This window comes from Leguminivora glycinivorella, chromosome 15, assembly GCF_023078275.1.
Source record: "Leguminivora glycinivorella isolate SPB_JAAS2020 chromosome 15, LegGlyc_1.1, whole genome shotgun sequence".
NCBI classification, from domain to species: domain Eukaryota; kingdom Metazoa; phylum Arthropoda; class Insecta; order Lepidoptera; family Tortricidae; genus Leguminivora; species Leguminivora glycinivorella.
The window spans coordinates 1238760-1257593 of record NC_062985.1 but is presented as its reverse complement, the minus strand read 5'-3'; the positions used below and the strand labels follow the sequence as shown (position 1 = coordinate 1257593).

General features: G+C 39.2%; 1 protein-coding gene across 1 annotated transcript in view; it reads right to left on the bottom strand.

Moving 5' to 3' along the window:
- LOC125234161 (adipokinetic hormone/corazonin-related peptide receptor variant I-like) overlaps positions 1 to 18834 on the bottom strand; it is a 93793-nt gene that overhangs the window by 8305 nt on the left and 66654 nt on the right. The window contains exons 6-7 of the mRNA XM_048140365.1: positions 7230 to 7377; positions 3995 to 4185 (exon numbers count right to left, since the gene is read on the bottom strand). Coding sequence (XP_047996322.1) covers positions 3995 to 4185; positions 7230 to 7377 — 339 coding nt within the window. The remainder of the gene's footprint in view (positions 1 to 3994; positions 4186 to 7229; positions 7378 to 18834) is intronic.

Sequence of the window (18834 nt, the reverse complement as noted above, 5' to 3'; positions counted from 1 at the left end):
TTGATAATATTAATATTTTCGGAAATAATCGCTCCTAAAGGAAAAAAAAGTGCGTCCCCCCCCCTCTAACTTTTGAACCATATGTTTAAAAAATATGAAAAAAATCACAAAAGTAGAACTTTATAAAGACTTTCTAGGAAAATTGTTTTGAACTTGATAGGTTCAGTAGTTTTTGAGAAAAATACGGAAAACTACGGAACCCTACACTGAGCGTGGCCCGACACGCTCTTGGCCGGTTTTTTTGTTTGAAGTCTGAGTTAGTCGGGAGTGTTCTAGCCATGTTTCTTGAAAATCGGTCCACAATGTCGGGGGTTTTTTTCAAAATTTTAATTTTGTGGCTAGGTTATTGTTAGCTGACTTGACGTACGACTGTCAATTAGTTCCGCGGCTTCGAGATGTCAAATACTTCGGTGGACGCAACACATTTCTGCTCAATATTTTTTTTAATTCATTACGCTTTGGCAGTTAGGACCAAACTTATAATTAGGTAAAGCCTGACAAGATTTTATTTGACCCTGAAGGAGTGTCGCTACAAACCGCTTTCATATGGCAATAATGTGCGGACGTCATATATAATGGGGACAGCGTGTACTGGTTTCGCGTTAATAATTGTGAAAATGAAAACAGGGTTTTAGAGAATCAAAGTTTAATAAGCAAGGTTTCAATACTCGCTACTAGTTTCCGCACAGCCTAAAATCCATGAATCTTGTGCCTTTATCGAAGTCGTTGATGTTTATTTTCTTTTTGCGTGGGACCTTGTTTTATACTGGTGTCCATGATGTAACGGCCTCCTTATTTCTATAAATATTTTTCACGGCAGAGCTACAGACACCTTAAATAAGAACAAAAAATGTATTAAGCTAAATCAAATAATCAGGACAGGAGAACCGCACTATAAATTGTCAGTCCCGAACATGTCAACAACCGATTTCGGAACATTGTTATCGAAATACTGTGAAATCCTTCATCCTTTTTTGTTGTTGGTAATTTATCACTTTAAGTATAATTATTTTCATACATACATACATACATATAATCACGCCTGTATCCCATAAAGGGGTAGGCAGAGCACGTGAACTACTAAGTTTCAGTGCCACTCTTGGCAAAAAGGGGTTGAAAGAAATCCAAATTGTGAAATTGTAATTATTTTCACTTTTTTAAATATTATTTTGGGCATATTTGCGTTAGAAAATTTTAAATATCTACTTCTCGTTTATATCACTGACATTCAATGACTTTCGACGACGGGTGTCAAATATTAATCCTTGCCAGTAAAAGAAATTAGTTCAGCTGAAAATCCGCAACGTGGCGAGGGTCAAATAAAAACTTGTCAAGCTTATTATACCTACTTATTGTATGGGTTCTTAGCACTAACATCTGTCTGGTTAAAATTTGAGGTAATATCAAAAATACATCCTGTATTTATTCATTCATGTCAATGTCTCTAATATGCGATTTTTTTTGTACGTTTATAACTACAGAGGCACAGACCAACTGTACCTTTTCTGTTAATAAATTACTTATTTAGGACGCATAACCTATCAAAGTTTCCTTATTAAGGAAACTCGCATGCACATTTGATATGCAAGAGACACAATGGACCTTATTTTGAGATTCTACTTGTTTACACTTCATAAAGAATTTGGTTTTGGTATTAGCGCCGGAATCCGGAGGTCTCGGGTTCGAACCCCCGCTCGTACCAATGAGTTTTTCGCAACTTATGAATAGAATAGAACTTAGTATTAAATTAGGACACTTAGTTCGGTTATACATTAGTACAGATAGTGGACAAAAAAAAACTTAAACTATAACTTATATAAAAAATAAATAAACCTAAAAACTACCCTCCAGGCCCTGGCCCCTCGGCAGGGTGCCCATCACGCAAGCAGCATTCCCGCGCTGTATTGCAATAGCAATTCTTTGCGCGAGAAAATAGAATAGAATATTTTTTATTTAACATCAGTTTGGACATATATAACTGAGATAAATACAACACAATCTAGATGTTAAATTGGGAGCCCACTCAGCATATTGCCACGGCATGCCGAAGCGCTGATTTTCAGTGGGTCCCGATTTGATATTTGCCAGTCGCTTTTCGGTGAAGGAAAACATCGTGAGGAAACCGGACTAATCTCAATAAGGCCTAGTTACCCTTCGCGTTGGAAGGTCTGATGGCAGTCGCTTTCGTAAAAACTAGTGCCTACGCCAAATCTTGGGATTAGTTGTCAAACCGTACCCCAGGCTCCCATGAGCCGGGGCAAGTGCCGGGATAACTCAATGAGGATGATAAAAGAATTTGGTTTTAGATACTTTGATACACGTGCAGATTGAATTAAATTAAATATTCATATTCATATTCATTTATTTCGTAAATGCACAGATACATTACAGTTCATATATTAAAATTTAGAATAATAATTAAACTCTTAAATAATAATTATACTCTTTGGTAAACGAAAATCTCTGGATAATGGACTCAAAAGCCAATTATCCTCTTTGTATAAAATGTAAACTGATATTGGCATCTTTTGTGCAGAAAGGGATGTTACGAATATTTGCATTCGCATTCGCATATGCGAAAGATTCGTATTCTTTTAAACATTTGCATTGACATTCGCATTCGCTTCAAACGATGCGAATGTTTTGCGAATGCGAATATATGTGCAAGTTAGGCTTGTGCCGTTTCGTTCGTTGATCGGAGCGCTCCGATCTCGTTCAATCGCTCCCATGAACTAGTTCGCTCTTTTAGGTCTTTTGCTCAATTAGTTCAGCCAGACCAGCGACCACTGCGGTCGGAAAGATCAGAACGAATGGGACCGAATAGTGTCAAAATTATACGAATAGTCCACATATAGTAACATTCCGGGTCGAATGGTTGTAAGTAACCGAAGTATAATATGAAAACTTGACTTTTTTGTTGCTCTGCTAAGTAGCTCTCGCTCTCGGTCGGCGCAGTCACACATTCGTTCTCGATCCAAACCGCTCGCGCTCGCCGAACCTATACTGAACTAAATGAGCAAAGACCGATTCTCAGACCACGGAAAGATTCAGTTCATTTCGGTCATTGATGGGATTTTATTCCTAACAGTTCATAGTTCGTGAACGACACAAGCCTAGTGCAAGTCGCAGCTTGTTCCTCGCCCGCGCCGGCCGCTCCAATTGCTACTTGTCGACTGTCGACTCGCGCATGCGCAGATAGCTCAAATTCGTACGGCGTAAAGTTCGTATTCGTACTCGGCATTTTGACCAATAGTAAGCATTTTTACCCAGCGGGTTGTTGGTGATTGCTTGGTTTTTATTTTGGTTTTTTATGAAATTCAGCGATATTCGCATTCGCATTCGCGAATGTGACACATGCGACATTCGTGACATCCCTAGAACGAAGCTATTAAATGAGCCAACATAATAAGGAAAGTGCGATGTGGATAAATGCGTATCATTTTATTTGAAGGCCGAATGAAATGCTTTAAAGCTTAGCAAATATAATACTTTATTCTATACAGAATACGTACGTACATACGTACGTACCTAGTCAATGCAACTATCCATACTAATATTATAAATGGGAAAGTGTGTGTATGTGTGTTTGTCCGTCTTTCACGGAAAAACGGAGCGACGAATTGACGTGATTTTTTAAGTGGAGATAGTTGAAGGGATGGAGAGTGACATAGGCTACCTTTTATCTCTTTCTAACTCAATGGAAGCCGCGGGTAAAAGCTAGTAATATATAAGTGTAATGGGATTCTGATTCTTGGAGACGCTATACATCTCTGATTGAGTATATTATTATCTTTTTTTGACATTTAGAGCCTTTTCCACAGCTATAATAAGAACTGGTAGTCACACAGCATCTCTTGCAGAACCTCCGGGCCATAGTCCTGAAGTTGACACGGTAGGAGCCATGGACCAGGGGTCTATAAAAGAGCTGGAGACTTACCAAAACAGGCCAAGGGTACCATCTGTCTTAGTCGCCTACTAAAGAGCCTGTCCTCACCTAGTATAGTGTCAGAAGAACTGGTAGCCACACAGCATCTCTTGCAGAACCTCCGGGCCATACTCCTGAAGTTAACACGGTAGGAGCCGTAGACCAGGGGGTTCATACAGGAGTTGGAGACGGCCATGGCGAACAGGAGACCTTGAACGCGGCTCGGGATCCGCCGGGCTGAGTCCCGGTCTACCATCCACCTAGGGAAGAAAATAGTACATTAGAACGACGTTTTTCAGTACAGATGGATCCCAGATGGCCCTCTCAAGTTTAGACCTGACAAAAAATAAATCACTTTACGAACTAGTGCATTCAAAAAGCACTATCTGCAGTGAAAAAGGGATTTTAAATCAAGTTTAACTCCGACTCCAGAATTTTTTAAAGTGGAAAATGTCTACCTTGGGTAAGATTTGAACTACAGCGCTCTACCAACTCAGCATATTGAAATTTATTTTAAGCCTAGTTATTTTATTTTATTGCAGACATTTCTTCTAACCAAATCTGAAAAAGTCGTGTCACCCACACGCACAAAACCATAACTGCATAGCATAACTGTATAATCATTATGATCAATGAGGTAATTACTCCGACACGTCTATCGGGCTGTTTACTACGTCGTAACCTATGGACGCCTTCAACTCAAGGAGTATCACATTCGCGTTGCCAACCCATTAGAAACTTGTACACTCCCTTTTGCTGTGTTAAGTACACAGCAAAAAGGAGTGTACAAGTTCCAAGTAGGCATGTCCGCTCTCTTATATTATTATAGACAAACGCTCACGAAACGAAATGCTCGTAGATATCTATCTCTATCGCCCCTTTTTTTTTTATATACTACGTCGGTGGCAAACAAGCATACGGCCCGCCTGATGTAAAGCGGTCACCGTAACCTATGAATCAATCATAAATCATAAATCAATCATTTATTCGTGATAAACAACATACAACACAGTCATATAAAACAATAAAAGCACATTCAAAAGTTAAAAGAAAAAATAATAATTAAAAAACGAAGAAAAATATAACACATATAATTGTTTACCACGAAATGGTCCCGCCTCAGCGTAATGCTAACCACAGGGTCAGCGCTGATCTTCCGGCGAGACCATTTGTGTGCCACGGACGCATAAACGTGCAACACGGCCTTAACAGCCTGAACGCGTCCATTTGTCGTTGGTCACAATCGGCGCCATCTTGCGCCTGCGCGTTAATTGTCATGATGACATTGATGACAATTTTGTGAAGACCATGTTGCGCGTAGTATTAATAGAACAGTTTTTCCAAATTAAAATCATAGTTTTACTAAAAATAATACATGGAACAGGCATATCACTACAAAGAAATAATAGTTACAATAATATATCATAAAATAAGAAACAATACATCGACAAATAAGAAGTGTTTTGTTGCAAAAACATTCATGTGAAGAATATTGGTGTTTGTTGCTAAAAATGAACACAATATCACCTGTAAAGAGCGTCGAATGTATTAAAGCAATATACGTGCGAGGTGGTGATGAAATTGCAAGAAGGCGGATTACAAATTTGGACAGCAACAAGTGCGCTTTGTGTTTATGAGGAAAGGACATAAAAACAGGTTTGTTATTTACGGATATCCTTTTTCATTTGTACAAACCTTAGCAAGCACATGAAAAATTCACTAACAGGTATTACGCTTAGCTAATCTAAAAGAAACTTGTGTCATTTCTGAAAGCTTCCTGCTGCCGCTGGTGCTGAAGTATAGATAGTTTAAGTTTGATCTTAAAACATTTAACACTAACTTGCAGGTTCCTGAGGGGAGGAGGTATGTTGTTCCAGCAGCGACTGGCCAAGTACTTGAAACTACCACGAAATGCTGCTGAGGTGTGTCGAGGCGTTACTAACTGAACACTGCAGTTACGGGCTCCCAACGTTCTACGGGTGGACATCCATGACAACTTCTCAAACAAATATGTTGGAGATTTGTGTTTAATTGTACCAAAAAGAAGACACGCTAGATGCAGCTTTCGACGATGAAGCATTTTAAGAATATTGTGATCATTTAAAAACGGTGTGACATGGGCTCTTGGCGGAATATTGAAGCAGAAACGAGCGCAAGCATTTTGTACCCGTTGAATGAGTCGCTTCGTTTTTGCTAGGAGACGTGGACCGTAAACTAAGTCCATGTAGTTTAGTTTGGACAGGACAAGTGCTTCGACTAATTGAGTGCGCAGGGATTCGTTAACAAATGGTCTTATGTTATACAGTATTTTTAGCCTATAGAAACAATGTCTGACAGATTCAGCAACATGTTTTTCATACCGTAGTGCGCTGTCCATTGTCAACCCTAGATTTCGTGCCTCACATACTCTCTCTACGGGTTCACCTGACAGAATAACATCTTTAGTAGGTCTTATGTTGTTAAGCTGGTTTTTGGTGCCAAATATAAGATATTTTGTTTTGGAGGCATTTAACATTAGACCATTCTTCGAAGCCCAAGATGCTATACCAGCCAGGTCCATATTAAGCTTTTGTATGGCACTGTCAATTTCAGAAGGCTTGAAAGTGATATATATCTGGGTGTCATCTGCATATATGTGATATTTGCAGTGTGTAATGTGGGCTCCGATGTCCGATGTGTATAAGATGAACAGAATCGGGCCGAGTATCGATCCCTGCGGGACGCCTCTGGAGAGGGCCATTTTTGTAGATAACTTGGGCGATCCATCGGTTGAGTATGTAGTATGGACGCATGCAACTCAAATAGTGTCACATGCGCGTTGCCACCCCATTAGAAAGTTGTATGACACTCCCTTTTGCTGTGTTAAGTACACAGCAAAAAGGAGTGTACAAGTTCTAAGGAGGGTTCGGGTTGCCGACGGACGACGGACAATAGACGGAACAAGTTAGTTCCGTAAGTCCTCCCGTCATCAGCACACCGCACCCTCGTTGAGCTCCGGCAGCCTTACTCACCGGCAGGAACACAACACTATGAGTAGGGTCTAGTGCTATTTGGCTGCGGTCTTCTGTAAGGCGGAGGTACTACCCCAGTTGGGCTCTGCTCAAGATTCGAGCGAGACGATATCCGCTGTGCTGTGCCCTACCACACAAAGCGGAATATCATTCGCTATGCCCTACCTCCTACAATTGCGTATTGGCGCGACAGAGCCAGACTACCTTTCGCGGCGTTTCGTTTTCGTTTCGCGTCGCAGAAATGCCATTCGGCTACGGCACCAGGAAAGATTATACTACAAACTTCCACTCACCACATACACATGGTAGCGTAAGGCAGCCAGCACAGTGCGAACACGCTGACTATAGTGACGGTCATCCTCAGCGTGCGTCTCCTTGCGCGCTGCAGTACGCGCCGGTCGGAGCGGCGCAGGCGCACAGGCTCGCCTGCGCGGCGACTGCCTGCCAACAATACACGGTGTGACATGAGGACACCGAAAGATTTAACTACGCATTTTTGAGGGAAAAATAGAGATAAAATGTTACATGACGTGAAGCCAATTTCGCCAATAATTTTTTTTTGTGTAATTTTTTTGGATGTATTTTCACATAAAAAGTAAATGTTATTCGTAAAACTGGCACTTAAGACAAAAAAAATACAATTTTTTTTAGGAATAGTACATTACGATACAAGTGCGTAAAAAAGGAAGTTCGAAACGAGTGGCGATAAATTAAAACACGACCGAATTTCGCACGTGTATCGTACGACGTTATTCAGTACAGATGGCCCACTAATGCGAGAAGTGGTTCATTACATGCCACAGGTCGAAACTTCGGAGGGCCATATGTACTGAAAAACGTCGTACGATACACGTGCGAAAAGGAAATTCGTAACTCGTGTCGATTTAAAACACTCCCTTCGGTCGTATTTTTATTTTTCGCCACTCGTTTCGAACTTCCTTTTTTACGCACTTGTATCGTAATGTACTATTTTTGCAATGTGTCTCTAGCTACTTTTTGATATCTATCAACGAGGATAGTTAGATTCAGGGATGTAACGGATGTGGTTTTAACGGAACCGGAAGCGGAAGCGGAAGTTTTGAATTTAGTTTAACGGAAGCAGAAGCGGAACCGGAACCAGAAGCGGAAGTTATAGATGTTAAAAACCGGCCAAGAGCGTGTCGGGCCACGCTCAGTGTAGGGTTCCGTAGTTTTCCGTATTTTTCTCAAAAACTACTGAACCTATCAAGTTCAAAACAATTTTCCTAGAAAGTTTTTATAAAGATCTACTATTGTGATTTTTTTCATATTTTTTGAACATAGGGTTCAAAAGTTAGAGGGGGGACGCACTTTTTTTCCTTTAGAATCGATTATTTCCGAAAATATTAATATTATCAAAAAACGATCTTAGTAAACCCTTCTTCATTTTTAAATACCTATCCAACAATATATCACACGTTGGGGTTGGAATGAAAAAAAATATCCGCCCCCACTTTACATGTAGGGGGGGTACCCTAATAAAACATTTTTTTCCATTTTTTATTTTTGCACTTTGTTGGCGTGATTGATATACATATTGGTACCAAATTTCAGCTTTCTTGTGCTTACGGATACTGAGATTATCCGCGGACGGACGGACGGACGGACGGACGGACGGACGGACAGACAGACATGGCGAAACTATAAGGGTTCCTAGTTGACTACGGAACCCTAAAAACGATATGAAAAAATACCACATAGGTATAACATAAACCAAAACTAATTAAGTTACCTAGAACTTTTAGGTTTTTACTGTTCAGCCTGTAATCAGCAGTTTGTAATCAGCCTTTAGGCCCACTTAGGTTTTAAAAACGAAAAGAAAAGTAACCTGATATTTTGTCTTAAGTATATCATTCATTACAATCCAAAAATTTAAATCACCTTGAACTTTAAGATTGTTTGTTGTTTAGGTAATCACTAAAAATCACATAAGAATCCTTTTAAACCTTTATTATGCCGTAAAAGGTTTTAGAAACGAAAAGAAAACTTACTCGTAGGTAGTATAATACAATCCAAAACTAACCAGTAAAAATTATATGTGTAATTGTTAGCACACAATTAAATTTTTAAATAAATGGAGTGATTGTAAAAGAAGTAAACTGTATTTAATAAACAAATCTAAGGGGAGCTTCTAAGGGGATCGTAGATAAGCCCTGCACCACTGAATAGTTGTTCACTCGCTACTAACTAGGTGGACAGGACAAATATTGGCGCGCAATGGAATGAAGCGATTGATGTTTAGTATCGCAGCACGTGGCAAGCGGAGAGATGAGCGAATGATAGGTATAGACCTGTTGGTCTTTGATGTACGCCGCTCATGTCCCACCGTCGCGCTAGGTTCCGACATCCGTTATAACTTCCGTTTGAAAAATAACAGAACCGGAACAGAAGCGGATGTGTAAAACAAAACGGAAGTTCCGCAGTAACGGAAGCAGAAGCAGAACTCCGTTACATCCCTGGTTAGATTATGTCCGATAACGGCATCATCGCCATCAATCGCCATCAAAACAGCGTTTTGATGGCGATTAACTTTGAAAATAGGCGAAATCCAGAAAAGTTTATAAGTATGATATTTAAGTTTATAAGGTTTACTTGTATATTTTCACCAAATAAACGTTTTCTATTCTATTCTATTTTTAACTCCCGACGCAAAAACGACGGGGTGTTATAACTTTGACGTGTCTGTCTGTCTCTTTCTCTGTCTGTGTGTGTCTGTTTGTTGCATAATAGCTCCCGAACGGATGAACCGATTTAGATTTAGTTTTTTTTTGTCTGTAAGCTGAGTTAGTTGGTAGTGTTCTTAGCCATGTTTCATGAAAATCGATCTCAGTCGGGGGTTTTTTCAAAATTTTAATTTCGTGGTTACGTTATTTACTCTCGGTTCCCTGATGTTACAGCGTGTATAATAGTATTCAGTGCAAGGTCTGAGTGGACGCTTGGAGCGGAGTGTTTGGCGGGGCGTGTAGCGGGACGGACGAGCGTGCGTCCACCCTTACGCCGTGGCTTGCGTGGGCGACGGTCGCGCGATGGTCGCGCGACGGCGATGCGAATCAGACGAAATCAAACCTTATCGATATGGAAGTATGAGACGCCGGTTTTTCAAGGAGCTTATACAAAGGTTTTCTAGGTAGGTGATCAATTAGATAAAAGACATGCAAAGTTTTCCCTGTCGCTCTCGCCTAGGCCTACCCGCTGAGCGACATTGGCACTTGATACAAGTTACAAGTGAAGGATATATTAATATATCTACATCTAAATTGAAATATAAACTCTCTTGGGACTTGGGCATGTTAACATGTTTAGAAATGTCGCGTATTAGGCCCTTATCAGAGCGACGCAGTTGTGGGATCAAGCGGTGTGTAGTAGATAAATACATGTAAGTAGGTAGGTAAATACTTTATAGTAGAGATGCAACGAATAGTTGTTTGGCCGGATACCGGATAGCGACAGCAGAATTTTACCTACAATACCTACAATTTAAGCAGGGAGCTGGCGCGTCGTGTAGGTTTTGACTTGTTTCGTAGTGAACTTCGCGCGGAGTCCGTTTTTGTATGAATGTTTATTTTTTTTATTATTAAGGGCTACGATTATAAGTACTTATTATAACCATAACAGTTTTTTTTTACATTTAATTTGTTTACCCCAAAATCATTCAATCAAAAATAGCACATCCGGTATCCGGCCGGATAGTACGTCACTATCCGGTATCCGGCCGAATATTCAAATACGGGGCCGAATAGGCCGGATACCGAATAGTAACCGAATATTCGGTGCATCTCTACTTTATAGTCATGTAATAACTAGCAGATTGGCATATTTCAGAGTTCATAATCGGCTATTAGATGATCGGTGGAAGCCCTGTACGAAATTACTGTATTACTACTATTACTCTCCCCAGCTTCGCAAGGGGATATAGGTAAAATTTGACGGGTTATGAATTTCTCCACCCCCTTTCTTTCAGTGGTCGACTGTGGGATATGGGTTAAATTGTGGCCTAGGCGAGAGGCTGGCAACCCGTCACTGCAATGTCACAATTTCGATTTCTTTCATCCCATTAATTGACAGGAGTAGCAGTAGTAGCACTAAAACTTGAGTAGTTAAGTAAAGTAAAGTGGTAGGCTTTATGGGACGGTTGTATAGTCAAGTGCAAAAATATGTATCGAAAATCGTCTCATAAATATCAAAATATGTGAGCGTGCACCGGAAAACGTCCCACTTTGTCGATTTCTATAAAGCCACTTTGTCAGATTATTCATATAAAGATACAAGTAAATCTCGCTTTAATGGTAACAGACAAAGTGGGATGTTTTACTAAATACACTCACATATGGTACTACGCTCTTATTACACCGGACTAAGATGTTATGGGACTAATGGGACATATTTTTGAGTAAGATGTGTACAAATATTATATTAAGCAGGCCATTAGGTATATACACCTTTATGGTTTTCTAGCCCTTTGATTGTAAGATATGCTAAAGATTTATTCTTGTCTCGATTCCAAGTTTTTAGTTTAGTACATGTATGAAGTCTGGGAGAAACGGGTCTAAAAGTTATTTTATTTGTCTAGAAAGTTTAGTATTTACTTACTAGGGCAATTCGGCATCAAAGGATGGGTTTACCCCTATTTTACGAATTGTGAGTCGAATAAATTACTTTCTGGGAATACCTACTTTATGTTAGTAGAAACATTTTATTAAGGTCAATACAGATAAGAATGTCTAAATGAAGCGCTGGTAGTCTAGCGGTAAGTGCGTGTGACTTTCGTTCTGGAGGTCGCGGATTCGAACCCCGGTTCGCACGAATAAGTTTCTCACTTATGTGCGAAATGTCATTTGATATTTTGCCAGTCGCTTTTCGGTGAAGGAAAACATCGTCAGGAAACCGGACTAATTCCAATAAGGTCTAGTTAACCTTCGGGTTGGAAGGTCAGATGGCAGTCGCTTTCGTACGCCAAATCTTGGGATTAGTTGTCAAAGCCGACCCCAGCCAGCGTATCATGCTGCCAATTTTATCACTTATCCACGTGGATAAAGCATCCGTCACGCTTTAGCAAGTATGTCAGTGTGAGAGTGACAGGTGTCTTATCCACGTGGATAAGTGATAAAGTTGGCAGCATGATACGCCGGCTGGCTCCGAGAAGGCTCCGCTGGAGAATGATGATGACAAATAAGAATGTCATAAGGAGAAGTATGTCTGGCCTTCACATTTGGTCTGTTTTAATCAACGATCAGTGTTTATTGAGAGTTCATTACCACTAATCGTGAGTAGCAAGTAGCAAAAGTATGAACTTGCAAAAACACCTATGAGTAAAAAGGTTAAATGTGTAGGCCAGACACAATTCCCCATATGACACACTTATCCGTTTTGACCGTTGTCTTTGTACGTGACTTTGGTTGAGGGGAGTTAAAATAAAAAAAAAAATTGGAAAAATACCTCCGACCGCGACATAGTGGGCCGATTTTTATGACACATGGCTAAGAACACTCCCGACTAACTCAGCTTTCAGACAAAAAATAATCTAAATCGGTTCATCCGTTCGGGAGCTACGATGCCACAGGCGTCACACACACACACAGACAGACAAACAGACAGGCAGACATACACGTCAAACTTACAACACCCCGTCGTTTTTGCGTCGGGGGTTAAAAATATTACAGGATATTTTTACACAGATTGACAATAGTGGGTTTCTGCAGATATTTATGACTAACATTCTCGCTCAGATATATCTGACGGCAACTGTACAAACTGCTACAAACATAATTACTAACCCTTCCTGGTAAATCAAAGATATTTTACTTAAATAATTTGTTCAGGATTTTCTTTAATCTCGTCGGGCTCTCTGCTTACTTATTTTGCCGGTATAAACTTCAAAGACTTCTTTCTCGATGAAGTACCTAATTCAGAGATACGAAATGAAACAAAATATTCATGGCTGGTCTATCTATATAAAAACCTGGTATAGTGTGTCTACAGCAGCGGCTGGTCCATACAAGCCGATTCTCACCGGCTTGCCTAAATTTTATTACTAGTAAATTACCTAATGTTAAAGGTAGGTTTCTTTTTGCTTTGGTGTTGCCTAGCAGAAAATTTCACCAGCCGCCACTGGTGACTACCATAACTTTTTGATAGGTAACTCGATAGGGCTAACGTTACGGAAAGCGAAACTGAATCCGAGTGAATAAACGTAAAAGTAACGCGAGTCACGACTTCACTAAGTGTTTATTTGAACTACAGCTGCAAATGAAAGGATCTATGCATATAGGGAAAGTAACACTTATTTAGATAGATTGTCACTTGAACTTGCTTGCCGCGGATTGACCTAGTTGCATATTGCATAGTGACTTTTGAAGTCAAAATGAATGCTGAAATCGCGAAAATATATTTTTCGCTACATTCGCTGTCCCAATAAATATTGAGTATACATTCCGACTGACGTGATGCCGGTTATTTTTATGGAACAACCACATTTTTTTGCGATTTAAGCATTGGTCCCATAATAATAATTGTTTATTATGACCTCAAAAGTCACTAAGCAATGTTTGGCTGGTACTTACGCCGCGCGCCGTGGCTTGCGTGGGCGATGGTCGCGCGATGATCGCGCGACGGCGATGCGACGCATATGAAATCAAGCCTTATCGATATGGAAAGTAGACGATGCGATGAGACGCGACGGCCACGCAAGACACGGGGTTACAAAATCACCCAGTATACTTGCGAAGAATAAATATGTGCTGTAATGTGTGCTTTAATAGTGTTTTCAGTACAGATGGTGTTTTTTTACGCACTAGTGCGAGAAGTGGTTCATTATATGCCAGGTAACAACTTCGGAGTGCTATTTGCACTGAAAAACGTCGTACGATACTCGTGCGAAAAGGAAATTCGTAACTCGTGTCGATTTAAAACACTTTCGGTCGTGTTTTAATTTATCGCTACCCGTTTCGAACTTCCTTTTTTACGCACTTGTATCGTAATGTACTATTTCACACCTTGTAAGTGAATTTAAAGTACGAGTAGCTATTATACTTTACAAGGTTTTAGCACATTTCAGCCGTGAAGACCGCTCCGCAAAAAATATTCAACGAATATTTTTCATAGACCGTATTAGCTGTGTTTCCTTGAAAAGGAACACTTTTACTGAATAACAAAAAAAATCCAATTGAGGATGAAACTTCTGAGGTGCTCGGCTGACGGACCAATTAGCAGGACTTTTTGACATTGAGAACATTTATAAAAATAATTGGGCAGATAAGGAAACTCAAACAAAGGAACAAAAAATATGATTGCACAAAAAGGGACCTTGTGGTGGTTGGAGCTTACCTCGTGTAGTGCCGCATTCGTATTGGGACGCGGGTAATAACGACGTAAGCGACGGTCACCGTAAGGTTCCTTATGATATGGATCGTCACAAATAAAATCTGGTTAATATTTTTGTACCAATATTGTTTTTAACCCCCGACGTCAAAACGACGGGGTGTTATAATTGACGTATCTGTCTGTGTGTGTGTGTGTGTGTGTGTGTCTGTATGTCTGTCTGTCTGTTTGTCTGTCTGTGTGTGTGTCTGTCTGAAGCATCGTAGCTCCCGAACGTATGAACCGATTTTGATTTAGTATTTTTGTTTGAAAGCTGAGTTAGTCGGGAGTGTTCTTAGCCATGTTTTATAAAAATCAGTCCCAGTATGTCGCGGTCGGGGGTTTTTTCAAAATTTTAATTTTGTGGTTAGGTTATTGTCTGATGCGCTCCAAGCACGGTCATGGTTATGGTACGAGGGCCAAACTGAAAGTTCTTAGACAATCAAAAACTAAGCAAACTAGCAAGTTATTATAAATTTATAATATTATATTTGTACGTTTGTATTACGAAATCGTCCATTTAGGGTTTCTCTAAAGATATGGGCGCGTAATCAGCTCTAGCGTCATATTCGCTCGTTGGTATGAAGATTTAAGACGCTTAAGCGTCGCCGTCGTCGCTAAATACATGCTTATACAGAGTGTAACAAAAATGGTGGTGATCCGTTTAAGGGCGTATTCAGTATCGTATTCTGATCAGGAAAAAGTAGAAGAAAAATTTGGGATCACCACTATTTTTGTTACACCCTGTAGATGTTCATATTAACGAGCAATTTTTAAAATTTTTGGAAACCCGCGGTTTGGGAAGACCCTTACGTACCTCTTATAAATTGGAACCATTTAAAAGTTTTATACTACTATATACTACTCTTGATACTCTTTTTGTAATTCTATTTTGGATTTTCATGATAACTTCAGCTGTTGGTTTTCCATGTATGTAATAAAAAAAAACTCTTTATTGCACACCTCACATAAGTTTACAAGTAATGCAGAAGAAACAAAATCAACTCAACAGAGGTAAAAACAGGCAAACAGGTAAATTTTAATACGACACAGGAGGGGTCAATACTCCATACAAACGCTCTCGACTATTTCCTCCCTGGTCTTTGAAGATAGAGCACTGATCTTTTCAACACAAATTATTATTGTTTGTATCTGTGTCGGGCCGTTTTGATTTTTTTGATATTATTATTTTTAAAGACGCTAGAGCCCATCAAAAATTACCAAAAACGGCCTTATATTATTGATTATGGCGCAAAAAGGTGTGGTATTCAAAATTGGTAATAATAATTAGCCAAAAAAACCAAACGGTCGATAATTTCATTGTTATTCATATTCACAAATTTCATTACGATTGATTAAGTTTTGAAGGAGGAAGAGAGCGATAACTTTGATTTTAAAGATTTCTTCGCAATATCTTTTAACTGAGTTGTTCTGAATGGTTTTTTTTTGATAAATCTAGCTAATAACACTATTCCCAAATTGAAAGGGGGGGGGGGGGGGGCTTTGTGGCCCTCGAAAACCAAGTTTTTATTGGATGTCTACTCGCTTCCGAATACTGTTCAATTTGTTTTCCGTGTGTTGCAGCGCTCTTTGACGTACAAAGAGCTCAAAGCCAGGTATAAATGAAACGTCCTGCCACCGAGCCACGTAACACACAGGAATAAAATCAATAGATGTTGAACGAGACTATGCTATTTTTCACTTTGGATGAGTTCGGAACCACTTCCAAAACTTCTGAATTATCTTATACTTTTAAACGAGCAATTCTTGTATATTTATTTATTTATTTATATATACCGACGATCTCGGAAACCGCTCTAACGATTTCGCGGAAATTTGTTATGTGGGGGTTTTCGGGGGTGAAAAATCGATCTAGCGTACGTAGCCTTAGATCCCGGAAAACGCGAATTTTCGAGTTTTCATGAGTTTTTCTTTCGCGTTAGTAAACGTAAAATATGGTCGTTAATTTCGCCGCACGCGCATCGATTCCGCTTATCTCAGTCGTACGAGGTCGGTCTAATGTACGCAGATAGATCGAAGGTGTCAGGGTTTCGAATCCCGGCCAGAAATTAAGTTTTTGTTTTTTGTCTTTTTTTTTTGTTTTTGTATTTATAAGAGTTTTTTTTTATCTAAAGACGTGATATACTAAAATAGAACGGTCGCCCAGATATTTGCATATTATGCTCGATAAATATTCTTGCGAAACTAAATTGTATTTTTGTGTAAAATAAAGAAAGATATATAAAAGCTGTACTTTTTTAAAATATACTGCAGCTTAGAACATACTCGTACATACAATACAATCAAGCCTGTATCGTATGAAGAGGTAGGCAGAGCACATTAACTATTAAAGTGTCAGTGCCATTATCCACAAGAGTGTAAAGTAATTTCATACAAATTTTAACTGGCTGGTAGAATTTACCCATGACTGATGATTTTGAATCATAAATATTGAATAAATTGATGGATTTGATTTAATTTGATGTTTTTAGTTAGTATTTTGTTCGTGTTGGTGTGGTGAAAAAAATTGTGTTTCACTCGGTAACAAACTTTGTTTAACCTTCGTGCCTTGAAACCCTCGGAACGCCCAAGATTCCACTTTTTGAACCACTTGCTACGCTCGCGGTTCAATATTGGAATCTTTCGCTTGCTCGGGTATCAATATTCGCGCGTGCAGTTAAACAGCTTTGCCCCCTTGTAAAACAAACAACTATTCTGTAGTAGTTAGTATTCACTTGATGGATCGCGTTGTTTGTACGCTTATGATTGATATTTCGAAAGGCTTGTTATAACACTCAAGGTCGAAGGTAAAGCTTTTATTTATTCACTTACTTGCTTCAGCCCGCGGCAAAATTGCGGAATGCTCTACCTATAGGCTAATTTTTTTCCTCTTTCTAGTCCACCCACTTCCCTAAATGGGGGGTAGAAAACGAGAGAAAAGCCCTGGCCAAAAGCTAGTTACATAAATAACTAATTAATAATAATGGACTTATTAGATCTAAACTTTTGTTGTTAAAGTAAATTTATCATATGTTTTTCTCCTCGCAAAGACGCATTTGCATGTTTTTGATGTATACCCTACTTTTTAAAACATTTATGAACCTCCAGGTCTTTTATACCTTATACATGTTTGCTACCTATGTTATTTGATATATGACTGTATGTGTTCTGAACAATAAATAAAAATAAAAATAAAATAAATATTTGTACTATTATATATTCTGTGATAATATCATAATATTATCTTTTGCCCGCGGCTTTGCTCGCGTTAAATTCGAAAATTGCGGAACGCTCCATACAAACTTTCCCTCCCCCCCCCATTTTAGGAAAGTGGGGGGTTAAAAAGATACAAAAAAGTAGCCTATGTCACTATATCTACTTAAAAATTCACATCAATTCGTCGCTCCGTTTTACCGTGAAAGACGGACAAACAAACAGACACACACACTTTCACATTTATAATATTAAAATAATCCATACTATTATTATAAATGGGAAAGTGTGTGTGTCTGTTTGTTTGTCCGTCTTTCACGGTAAAACGGAGCGACGAATTGACGTGATTTTTTAAGTGGATATAGTTCAAGGGATGGAAAGTGACATAGGCTACTTTTTGTCTCTTTCTAACGCGAGCGAAGCCGCGGGCAAAAGCTAGTAATAATATAATATCTAGTATGGATTAATAAACCGGAGCTTCTATTAAATTTAATTTGTTCCCATGAAACAGAATTATCTATGGCTCCAAACACAAAGGCATGTTGAAGCAAATTCCAATCTTTGTACAGCGGAAATCCTTTCACGGTTTCTATAGCAAACAATAAAGTATATAAATTAGATTATTTCACAATGGCTACAAGGAAAAGCAAGATACACTGAAAATTCTAACATTTATCCAGTGACCTGTTTCACCACAGAGACAATTATTGCCCAACACTTCGCTGTTAATTGCCTGTTGTTGTTCACACCGGATGACCGAACGATGGCCGATCTGATATCGGATGTCGGACCGATATCCCATACATTACAGGCGCCATCTTGGATTTTTTCTATTGAAATGCTTCCGACATCCGATATCGGATCGGATAATGTGAAAACGAACTTATTTTGCCGACGATTTACTCGTACTTACTACTAGCGTTGCAAAAATCGGTTTTTTTTCTGGCTTGAAAAAAAAAACATGAAAAAAAACCGTGAAAAAAAAAACCAGTTTTTTTTCTGGAGTATGTTTTTTTTCTAAAGTACAAAATCTCAGTATTTGCAAAGTAGTTAATACTTTTATACGGTTTTTAGGGTTCCGTAGCCAAAATGGCAAAAACGGAACCCTTATAGTTTCGTCATGTCCGTCTGTCCGTCTGTCCGTCTGTCCGTCTGTCCGTCTGTCACAGCCGATTTACTCGGAAACTATAAGTAGTTTCAGTTTCAGTTTCATTTATTTGCTTTATCAGGTACATTACAATACATAGTTGTTATTTGTAAAGTAGGAGGTACATGATACCCTGTCAGGGCATTGCAAAAACATCCTAAATA